Raw genomic sequence first — 12,769 nt, forward strand, 5'->3', positions numbered from 1 at the left:
AAGTACAGTTTGGGCACTAATCTAAGGCTAAAGAACTAGCGCAAGCCTCATCTCTTGCATCCCCTTCTCTGTGACCCTGGATAAAACTTTCCTGTGCCTCAGCTCTTGCTCTGAAAAGAATGGGACAAATATTCCATATTCACTCATAAAGTGCCTAATATAAATAGAAATGGGGGCAGTCAGCACCACAGAGAAAGCTGTGACTCATTATTGCCAAAATTTCTAATTACATCAAAGAGCATCCAAAGGGCATCCCCCATTGTGAATGGTTTCAGACAATCCTGCATGGCTCACAGAGCTTGCCAAAGCTGATCTGGTCTGAGAGAGATAGATGGAAGGGTTGTAGAATTCTTTAGTTTATTTTGAAATTCAGCTTTTCAAGGCTTTTTCATGTTTATTTATTCAAAACTGAAACCTTCCTATGGGGGAAAAAAAAAAGTAAAGGGTGATTTCTTTGAAAACTATCCCTGGAAATATTATTTTTGGATCAGCTTTTCAGGATCAGGCCTTAAATATATTTGAAAAGTTGAAGTGGATAATTTGTGTATAATTTGAAAACTTCAGACATCCTAAATTATCATTAGTTAAGCAACAAGTTCAACTTTGCAAAACAGCCATCAAGAGTATCCTGCCTCTGGAGAATCATTCATTTAGGCTACAGATGAAACTCTTTGCTGGTCTCGATAGACACTTGACTAGATTTCAGCACATAGCACACCAACTGTACATTACTGGCACTACATCTCAGCTTATATGTAACTGAAGACAGGAACAGATGGGGAGAAGCCACGGCTGTGCTCAGTGAACACACATGGGGAAGGTAGCAAGTCCCATGAATGCTTCATTTCCACCCTCCTCAGTTGCTTGCAGGAGACCCTCTTCTATCTGGGGCTTACAGACTGAAAGTTAGGTGTCTAGTGCCGTGCAGCTGGAATGAAATTAAAAACATCAATACCTAGTGAAGATGAACTTCTTCCCAAAACATCCTTCAACTCTACATTAAAAGAATATTTTTTTAAAAAGCATAAATACTTCAAAGGAAGGACTGACACTAAACCCACTCAATGCAGTAAGCGCTGGCTCTTGTACGCTGTTGTATTTCCTCAAATACCAGCTCAGGTGTTGACGGCTCTGTATATCATTAACTTCAATTTGCAGCAGGAATCCAGAATTTCACAAAACTCATGTAGAAAGAACAATGCAGAACGTTTTATCACAAACAGCTTTTAGCTCAGAAAAGTTTTGTATTAATACTGCTGCACTCTATTAAATCATTAATTACAAAAATCAAACAACCTACCTATCAACAATTTAAGTAATGCAAATAAATTACAGATTGTCAATTATCGCGAGGTGACAGTACATCAGCAAATGATCTGGTTTCGTTTACTCAAATACATACAACTGTGTGTCACGTGAAGGACCTCTTGCAATATAGCTGCTGACAGTTGTTTGTTTCTAAAAAAGATCCATGGGAAGGGAGCTACGGCCCCAGCCCGTTCCCAGGCACAGCGTACCCTCTCTGCCCTGGCCAACATGCATACTTATGTCCCGAGGGCTGAGGGTCACAGCTCCACCTGCTCCCAATGGATTTATTCTGGTGGCTGGAGGGGCACCACCACATATATGCCCTCTCCTTTGCACCTGGATACTGAGTAACATCTCTTACTGAAATTCACCTGCATAATTGCTTAGGACAAGTACAATAGTGCTGTTTAAATATATTTCATAATCCTACATAAAAAGCAAAATAAAGTTATCTGGGTATGTATTACCTTCACAGACTAATTAAAATAACCACTATCACACAGTTACAGTATATAAGCAATGGCTGGAAATCGAAGATCTATGACAAGACACTTCAACAAAAAGTTTATTTCTCTGGGCCATATAACGCTTCATAAAAGCTACGATCTGTTTCAGATACTCAAGAGTGAAGAGTTTAGTACTACATATCCTGTAAAAAGCAGCAAAGACCTAGGTACCAGAAGAAACCACCATACAAACAGCATCTCACATCATTCTTACATCTCGCATTCTTACATCACAAACCTGACAGAGAAATTTAAAACATTCTTGTTTAATATTAAGTGTTTCAAGCAGTGCAGCAGACAGTGGAGTTTCAGTTGAGAAAGCAAAGCAACAATGCACAACTCTGAAACCACGAATAAGCTTGCAGACATGAGCAGATACTCTTGTTATTGACCTAAGTTTTAAACTCAGGTGACTGTGACCGTAGTCTTCCAAAATGGCAGCAAAAAGTTGTCTTTGTCACCAGCATTGAGAAAAAATAATTAATTTCCCAGAAAATAGAAAAAAAAATGAATGTTTACTTCCACCTGTCCTTCCATCAACCTTCTTTCTTTAGTAAAGGCTCAGATAACATCAGCCCTGTATTAAAACCAGAAGTGATCCCTGACAGACTCCACACAAAATTTAGTCCGAGCACAATTTTGGCTCATGGTACCCAAGCTCAACACCAGCAGAGTCTCAGGGAAACTAATGAACTCTACGGCACCTACTCCGGCCTCACCAGGGACACCGCTTCAGACATGGCACGTGCCTGACGCACAGGCGGAGGAAGCTACAGACTGTCATCCGTGATTTCCCATTTCCCCCCATTTATGCAAAACAGCAAGAAGCTGTATGTTTGTAAAGTATTGCATAAAAGGTATATTCATGTAATAATTTTGCATAAATAATAGACATGGCAAACAGAGTTATTTTTCTAGACTTCGGTGCAGCTGTAAACACCTAAGTGAAAGATACAGCAACCGCCACGTACATATGTGCACCGACCCCGGCCCCTTAACACATCTGCTGTTTCATGTATTTAGTCCACATGGGAGGCAGAACCATAGGTATTTTAGATGTGATAATTCAGTTTAACAGCAAAATAAATGATCAAATAGAAACTAATTCTGTTTTTACAGTTAAGCTCACATCTTCCAGTTTTTCCATTAAAATAACTTTTTCTCTATTGCTTTGTATTGAACCTTATACTGTTTCAGGGACAAATGATGTCTAAGTTCTTGCATCACTGAAAAGGGCAAAGAAATAGGTTGGGGACCGCAAAGATGATCCCCTTACAGAAAGGACAGACTGCCATCAGCAATGTCTCTGAAGGTACCACATACCACCTAACGGGCAGACAGTACGTATGCACTGCCTTATCTCCCACCTCTGCATGCAGGAGAGTTTTAGAAGCCCTTCCCTCCAGAAACGAAACAAGTATCTGTTTGGTGACACTTTATGATGCCTTATGGCAGGGAGATGTATATATTGGCCTTTCCCAATCCAGTCGAGCTCTGTTTATCATGTTATTTTCTGTGTAGGATGAGGGCAGGAGTGGAAGGGTGGCTTGTGGTTTTATTTAGACTGCAAGCTCTGCAACGCAGAAACCTATGATCCGACCATGCCTGTCTCACAATACACAATACACAACAATACACACAATACAAAAAACAATACACAAGCGGTAAGCGTCACAGCGTAACCACAGTCTGGATCTCTGGAAGAAAAATAGAGGCAGTAAAATGAATCTCATCTAGGAGCAACAGTCGTTATTTAAGTGAATAAGAAGGACATCTAAGTACAAGCAACATGGCAGATCACCTCTGTAGTTAATCATTCTTGTCTACATGACAGCACTGGTTCACATGTGATCAACGGAAACCCAGGAAGCTTAGAGAAAATGCTTTAAATGTTCGTAAACTCAGTATTTGGCCAAGTGCCCCCCCCCCCCCCCCCCCAGCCAAGCTGAGAGAGCTAAGCGGGTGTCTGGCACAGCTCCAGGTAACATCTTCCCCCCACAGCTAACCTTCAGCTGTGAAGAAAGGTACCACAGGTTAGGGCTGAAAGAGACCCTTTTGTTACTGCAGTAACATTAAAACAGATTGAATTTCTAAATAAATACTGCCAGCAAGACACAAACTCCCCGAGCAAAGCAGGGGGAAGGCATACCAGAAAAGCTCCCTTTACTACATTGCTCAGAGCAACCTCGGAGTAGGATTACTTGGAAATATATGGCTATATTTAACCACTGGGATATGATTCCAAAAATCCCACGCTAGGATTTTGCAAAGGAAAAACATGCTTGTGATGCTTTTGATCTTTCCAGTAGAGCTGCTCCCCTGAATTAGCAGCACATGTCCAGGCAGCAGAGTCCTCCTCAGCTTTGGGGAATGGACCAGGCTTCAGCCCCAGCAACCCAGAGGGAGCCGGAGCAACAGCCTTCCAGATTTATTGCACCTAGCTATGGCACGTTTAGACAACACAGGGCATATAAAAATACTCAAAATGCTTAGGGGAGCAGATTAAAATGGATGCCTGCTCTTGAAGAGCAGAGACAGAATAATTTTTCTGTGAGAAAAATACAAGCAACTAAGAATTTATCTATTTTTCAAATACAGCAGCCATTTTTAGTCATTGGTACAAAACACATCAGCTCACCCACTTAGTGAATATTAACACAAACACAGTTAGTTGCTCAGCTCGTATTATTCCTACCAGTCAACTCACTAATGTGTAACCAACTGTACCCTTTAAGTATGGGCCGTATCACAGCAGCACTCACATTTATTTCAATTCATTAAAGTGTTCTTTGAGAAAAAGGACACAAATATGTATAGGACGTGCCATACACACAAACAATGAAGATTTCAACATCTAATGCTTTTTTCACCGATAAGATTCACAGAGCAGGGGTTGGAGCTGGCAAGGGTCACACGGAGGAGGGAAGCGAACACCTAGCTCCAACAACGGAAATAAAACTCCCTGCGCTGCTCCCTTCCAAACCAGGGTCCCTACCAGGTTGGGGAATTTTCATACCAACTGTTCTTTGACTTTGGGTGTCACAAACATTACAGAACAGCTCATTTTCAGAATACAAAAAATCAGCTGAATACTAAAAGAATAGTCAAATTGCCATCACTAGAGTAAGGTTTCCTTGCAAATCAAGTCATCACATCAAAAACACAGCCTTCACCTCAACCTCAAAGTCCTTGGGGACAAATGCAAGCTCTGCCCCATGCTACAGTACGAGATTCTTTGTTTGCAAAACAAACAGTAGTAGAAAGACTGAGCAGCATTATTTTACTAGGACAGCTTGATAGCCACATCAGAAAGAGATGATTCTTTAAAAACTTCTGGTCAACACACAAAACCCCCCAATCTCCTTTTTGTTATTTGATAACACAGATACTTATGTACACAAAGAAATCATCCTTAAAAATAATGACACGCAGCCAGAAACCTACATGCAAACCACAGTTATTTCCTCCTCTATTTATAGGAGGGAACTGTGGTGTCGGTTCAGCCTACATGCTTTTCTGTTGCTCTGAATTCTTGTCTTGGGTGTCCCACAACTTCCCCAGGCTTAGCATGGAAAGATGAAAGAGTCTGGTGTATCCACCTACAGATTCCCCCATCCCCTTCCCTCCAGCACTGACAGCTTTGCTGCCACCCTACTCCTTCACACTTCAGTAACAAGGGTAACATACCATCACTTCTCAGATTTTCACACTTAACACTCCAGCTCTTCTATAGCATCATAATCTATGATGATTTTTTTCATTTTATTTTGAACCTTGGAAAAAATAAATTTGCTTTCTCATTAGCCTCTTCTCATACTTCTTTCTCATATATATAGGGACATGTCCTATCTCTTTCCAAGGTCACATTCAGTATTTCTTACCTTTACATCAAGGGGCAAAATCCCCTCTACCTCTTCTATAAGACACTTTGCTGCTACTTCTTTTATTGCCTCTTCCAGTCCCATCTTCAGTTACGCTTCAATAGTTGCTCATGTCTGCCAACATACCCCTTCACTGGCAAGTATAAGCCCTCTCTTCTTTATTTTCATGTCCACATTTTCAAAATTATTTTTCTTTACTTGTCTCTCTCCCCCCAGTCACTTCTAGTCTAGCTGATATGGAGCTTCTCTTTCCTTCACTTCCAGGGGCTCTCTACTTTAACGCTCTGATCTTTCAAACACCTTCTTCGCCTTTTTTTTTTTTAATATAATCTAAATTTTACCATTATCTCATCTGTTATGACATCTCATCTGCTATGATCACATCATAGGTGGTGACAACCTCCCTCTCTCTCCCTCCTTGCCATGCTATACAAAAAGGCTATATTAATATAGAAGGTAATAAAACGCTAAGCTATCACACTGTGCTAAAACGTCACTGGGAAACGTCCTTCAGAACCTGTGAGCATTTTACACAACATATTTCCTCACAGACAGAACACAGCCCCTACAAAGCAGAATTTGTATAGGCTGCCATTACAGTCAGACTTGATATATAACGTATAGCCTATAACAATGCACTTAAGTACTCTATTTTTTGTTTACTGTGTCATTTTACTAATATAAGTGATGTGAACCCTTTTACAATAGGTCACGTTCAGCACTTGTAAAGGCACCCACATCAGTAAGAATAATCTACAAGGGCAGGTATTAAACAATACCTTCTATATAGTCCAGAGTAGAGCTCAACATTCAGCATCCTGCAGAATATCACCCCCAAAACAAAAGGCAAATTGAAAAAAAGAAAAAAAAAATATCTCTTTTCTACAACCAAACCAAAAATTAGCAGAGATAGCCCTACTAGAGTTTATTGACCTCGGGCTTTTTTTTTTTTTTTTTTTTAAGAAGCATGTAGGAGAGGAAATTGGTCTTATGTTACTCTCTTTTGCCCAGTTATAAAGAACTATGCCAATATTATCTGGGCCTTCGTCCTAAAAACTGAAATGCAGTTGTGGTGATGGTCTCCAAACGTTCCTGGTCCCAGAGCCTGTGCTCCGTAACACTACATCCTCTATTTAACCACAGGATTTTCTGCATGCCAGCTGGAATTAATCATCACAATTACAGGCTTTTGTTTAGAGGAGTATCTACAGAATAAAAATAGAGAGATTTGGAAAAGAAACTCCTGAAACGGGTCTTACGCAGAGAACAAGATATAGAATAGTCTATAATAAATTATATGAAAGCCAGCCAACTCTTATCTGGAGCAGAGGAAGACAGGGATCCTCCCCACAGCAGAGAAACCCAGACAAGATGACGATGGCCGATAGGTTCTCACCTAACTGATTTTTCATAAAGCCAGCGGGGGTCCTTGTCATGCCATTTCTGGCACTGGGACTAGGTCGATAAGCACTGATGGTCCCAAATGGTTCTGCAGTACTGAACTTGATTTGACAAGGCTTATTAGCGCTGGCTTTGAGCCTGACAGACCCAAGCTGTCCCTAACGCTCAATTTGGGCAAATTTGTATGATGCTTTCCAACACTGTAGCAATGGGAACAACAATGCAAAGCAACCCAATCTGGCTCTGGGTTGAGCTCACTAGGGTTTGGCAGGCTTTACTGGCCTAGGCCTGCGCCACATGGAAGCATGTATAGTTGCTTTCACACCCCCTTCAATGGGCTTGGAGGATACCAATTTGCTGCAGCTTTCTAAGCTGATACATCTGGCTGGACATGAGCTGGCTCTTCACAATTCAGCTCACGCGTGTGTCTGCCCATGGCATCCTGAGCCTACAAAGGAGAAAACTGCCCACAGGGGAAAAGATGATAGTAGGAGGCTTCTGTTATATTTCTATTTCATAAGCAAAATTAAATCTTCATTTATACTGTCTTTTTGTGTTGGTTTTGGTTTGGTTCCCCCCCCCCCCCCCCCCCAACCCTCTTCATTTGCGGTGCCCACCTTACAGACAAAACAATACAGATATGGATACCTGTACCTGAAAGATTAATTTGAAAAAATAAGACTAGACATCACCTGATTGAGTGTTTGAACTGACTGGATAGCCTCTGCTGCCTTTCTGAACCAGAAGTACCAGACACAAACACCAGCTCCCACCCGCTTAATATAGCTCACAAGCATTCTCCAGAGGAAAGTGCATTGAAATGCAAGGGATGAAGGCTGCTGTATCTAAACAAAGACTGTAACACGCACATTCTTCCTAGAACACAAAAGATCTGCAAAAGGGTTGTCTCCTTAAACACTGCAAGCAATTGCATGATCACCGCCTCTATGAAGATACTTACGTTTTTGCCATAGTATCTTTACTGTAAGATGATAAAGAGCTCTAAGCACATGCACTTAATAAACGCAAGCCATAAGCGTAATCCTGGCTTTTCTCATGTGAGGAAAACCACTTGGTGTCCCTAGCTATGACTGATGCACTAGGTCTCACGAGCAGGGGACACAGTGCTGCTCAGTCCACCCTCCCAAATGAGTGGCTGGAATAACATCAGAGGAGACAGCGCAGAGCAAACACTTCTTTCCAGCACTGTTCACAACTCCTGACCCAGCACATGCCCCCTGCATACCTCTGCCTATAAACAGATCTGACTTCTAGAAGCAAGCTACAACGTGCACCTGACTGTCCAACAGAACTGCGCTTGTTCCTTCATTGAGAATAATGACTTCAAGTGACTTAGTTACAATGTCCTGGAATTTGTTATAGACTCCAGTCCTGAAATTCGGTTCTTATGATACTATAATTTAACGTTCCACAAGTGTAATTGTCAAAATTTCCTCAATTATTTATACTCTAGACAGCTGCTGTGGGTACAGCAAGAATAGCAACCAATTGCTTCAAAGTAGTATGAAGTAGCAATGACAAATCTTTTAGATGGCTTTATTTTTACAGAGCGCTTGCTCTGTGGGTTTAAGCAAGATTGGTAACTTCCAAAAACCAACAAAAACCCAAAACAGAACAACAGGATGCAGTGCAGTTTCTGATGTAAGATAGCAAACTCTCATCCAACCTTTAATCTTTCATTTAATTATGTGAGTGGTGGTGCACAGGTTGCCATTGTGGAGGCAGGGGCAGCTGGGAACAGAGTCATAAAAATGACAAACATTAAAACAACTTCACGTATCCCAAAGCGAGCATTTGCAATGCAAAGGAGAGATTTAAGAGTTTATATTCTAAAACGAGTTTTTTCTCAAGATACAGAAGGAAATAACCTTTTAAAGTATCATAGAATTTAAATGCTCCTCTCCTAAGATGCATTTGAATAATCAGTTTCTTATTATTTATGTTCTTAGTAAAGTTCTGCCTATAATTTTAGCTTCAGCAACACTCATACCAGATGTACTCTTGAGATACTATATGCCTTTAATTTTACATTCATTTTTAAATTTAAAACTTTTTTTAAATATTATACACAAGCAAGATATAAACCAGCTTTTTTTGCAAATTAAACCTTACCAGTTAAACCCAAGTTGCATACATAAACCGTCTTGAGGTTTACAATTTCAGATTTTTTCAGTTAGTGCATTTTGCTCATTTATTTTCTTTTCAAAGGCTATAGGAACTCTCAATCCAACTTCAAATTAAATATGTAATTCTGTATTTTTAATACTGCTGTCTATATAAAAGAACAAGATTTTATTTTTATACATTCCTGTTTAACTATGTGTTATTTCAGAAATATAAAAGTACCAATGTAAGAATAATATTGTTTAAGTATGTGATAAATTATAAGGCCTAATTCAACTACTGGGAAGTACAACAGGGCAAGAACTGTAATATTAATGTTCTTCAGATTATACCTTTGTTCTCACTACTGTGAAAAACTAATTAAAAATTGTTATTAGATGTCTCAGACATCGAAGTCACATACTCTCACTCAGTTCTCAACCACCTACACACAACCAACAGAAGACTTTACTACTTACCATCTGAGACCTATTTTTTGGGCAGCCATTTATGTCCTCAATCTTTTCATTTGCTGAAAAGAAGAAAAAAAAAGAAAGAGGAAATTAAGCAAAAAACTATACTGAAGTTGTTAATTTCAGTAATTTTCACAGCACTTGCTGCTAGCTAAATAAAGGGGTTTCAGATTGTAGTTGTCCAGTCAAAGTGAATATGTGAAACACTGAGACCCATCAATAAAAAAAAAAAAAAGCAGCTGGAGTTTTCTGGTGTGTCATGCCTCTAGAGACAGCTGGGGGCAGAAAACAACTGCTCCGACATCATCTTACACAGTGACGGATAACGCCTTTAAACTACAAAAAAGATATAAACACTGGAAGCTGCAGCAATGCTGGGTAGAAAAGCAAATGCTACGCAAGTGCACGTCAGTGGAGTTGCTCGTACAGTGAATACAAGTTTTTAATCTAGATGGGAAATTCTTTATCAATAAGTCAATTTTTTTTTGTTTGTTTTAAATCACAAACCACAAGACTACTTTACAAGCATCTTGCCGTTGGCTTACATGCAACCCTACTTGCAGAAAAAGATACCGCTTCAATCTTTAAAGTCCCAAGTTGCTGCGGTAGTTAAATGTCTGCCTTAGCGCCTTTGCTCTGTTTCATGTTTCAGTCTTGGACCCCGAGGTGTGCTAGTGCTAGGCTCAAAAACCAGTTATAATCAAAGTTCAGGTTCCCACAGTTTTTCACTGTAATAGAGGTATGCGTCCACATCCCATCTGATAAACCAAAACGATTCACCTCCCATTGATTCTTATATTTAAAACTGTATTTTTACCAGTCTCACATACTCCCAACATCAGTCAGAATTCCCATCTCATTTCATGTCTGTCCTCGTTTAGGAGTGTCAAATTTGGCATACTATTCCAACAACAGTCATAAAAATTACAAAGAAGTAAGATAACTTCCCTCTTGCCTGGTATGCCCCTTTGTACACACAGAAGTATCACAGTACACCTTTATACACCAGGAATGCACTTAAGAACTGATGTTAATTTGAAAAAGATTGCAGCTAAATCCACCGTACTGTTCCCAGAGTGGCCTATCAGCCTCTACACACAGAGAGCACCAAGTTCTTCCAGGAACGTCATCTCAGATTTGGTCATACTGAAACAAAAATAATTTATTTAAATCCCATTTACAAATCCTATGCTTTTAATATTTATCATCTCTCAGTTTAGTATCATCCAATATCTTTATCAACTATATTTATAGTACTTTAAAAAACTGATAGCTATATCCCTACAAATTTGCACCATTCATAATTACTACTTGAAAGAACTAGTGAACTTCTGAGCTTTCTGTTGTTCGGGGACACAAACAGAGATATCTCTAACAACCCAAGTCATTTTGTTTACCTTCCTTCAAAAAGAGCAGGTTTTTCCCTAGTCCTCCAGAACTTCCAAAACATTACATGATGCCTTTAAAACCAGTGCTAGCAAACCATAATTTTTATAATAGTATTACCCGGCTCTTTTACGCTTTTGCACACTAACTACCTAGACTCACCTACCTGAAACTGCCTTAACTGTTAGTGACTTGTTTCCAAAATTCTGCTGCAATACAGTGTTTGACTTTTTCTGAGTTGTTTTGGTTTTGGGGGGGTTTGGGTTGGTTTTTTTTACTATGCAAATGTAAAATCAAAATATTTACTCAACACTGATATTTTGTGGGTATTGCTACAGGCTTGGAGTACAAGCTTGGTTCTACAGCTGTACACTAAAGGTTAATCCTATAAACCCTCTAAACTAACTAATACAGCCTTCTGTAACAGGGGAAAATAAACGGTGAATGAAGATGTAAGCCACCTTAAGTTCTTCTGTCAGGAGAAATTTACATCCAACACACCAGCTGTTTGGGATGTTACCTCTTTATCCTCTTGCTTTTTTACACTGCGGTTATATTACCATTCTCACCTAGAAATCATTCCTTTTGCCCTTGTGCCTTTTTATCAACTTACAAGATTTCATCAGCTATCCTTGTACTCTTCTGATCAACTGATTTGCAGCTTATTTCATTACTATCAGTCTTCTGCATTTTCTGGGCTCCACCTTTTTGTTGTTGTTTTTAGACAATTGTTTTTACTTCCTCTCCAAAGCTAGGTCAAAGCAAGGCAACCTTCCCTCCCACCTGTGAACCTGGAGGGTTTTTTTCCCCCCAGATGATGATTCTTCATTAGTTTCCAGTGACTCATCACTTCCTTTCATGCTGTTGACCTTCTCTATCACAGGTGATTTAGGATGCAGATGACCAGAAATAGTTGGTGGGAATCAGAGAAGTAACAAGAACTGGAGTTTCTGCTCCATCAGGTGCTGTTTCTGCTTACTCCTGGGCAAACAAAAAAAATCACCTTTCCATGGGTAAGTTTATGCCCTACCTTTTCACCTTCTAATCCACTGTCAACTCACCTATGGCCCTTAGTTAGTCCTTTCACTAGATTAATGCAATTATCAACCCTTCCCTGCTGGTGCAAGAGCAATGAAGAGCAGGTGGAATAAAAAGCAACCAGAAGAGCTGGCAGTGGGGCTGAACTGTAACTCACACCTCTCCATTAAGCCCAGCAGGGCAAGACTTCGGCAGTTCAGCCTAGGCTGGGAAGATGGATCCAAGTGGCCCCCAGGCATATTTGTCACTTTGCAGGAATCTCCTAATTCACCAGGCAATTGTTTTGATGCTCCCATTCCTTGGCCATAAGCTGGACCCTATCTTCCACCCTTCCACCTAGCTCCAGGCAACAGTGCTTCCAGCAGGCAGGAGGTCGGCTGCCCATCTTGCGGAGATGATTGGCAAGAGCCAGCAGTGAATGAGGCAAGGATGCGGTGTGCCCATAGGCAGCATGATGGTCCAGCTCCCAGCACAAGTCACTGAACATAGGGGATCTTGGGAATGTGTCCCATCTCACAGCTGCACAAGCACGGATTTCTGCCTGAGGTAAACAGCAGCTCACAGCTACCGGTTCTATTTGCCACATAGGAATACTGCATCATTTAGCATAAACTGGAAGTCACTGGCAATCATAAAAGCTCTCACGGCTTTC

At 40.4% G+C, this 12,769-nt stretch overlaps 1 protein-coding gene across 7 annotated transcripts in view; it reads right to left on the reverse strand.

The window, feature by feature from the left end:
* The window catches only part of NAV2 (neuron navigator 2), a 410,341-nt gene that overhangs the window by 146,556 nt on the left and 251,016 nt on the right, over positions 1-12,769 (reverse strand). For all 7 annotated transcript variants that reach the window (XM_055813584.1, XM_055813586.1, XM_027790864.2 and 4 more), the window contains exon 3: positions 9,700-9,752. In XM_055813584.1, the coding sequence (XP_055669559.1) occupies positions 9,700-9,752 (53 nt within the window). The remainder of the gene's footprint in view (positions 1-9,699; positions 9,753-12,769) is intronic.

Source organism: Falco peregrinus, chromosome 9 (assembly GCF_023634155.1).
Source record: "Falco peregrinus isolate bFalPer1 chromosome 9, bFalPer1.pri, whole genome shotgun sequence".
NCBI classification, from domain to species: domain Eukaryota; kingdom Metazoa; phylum Chordata; class Aves; order Falconiformes; family Falconidae; genus Falco; species Falco peregrinus.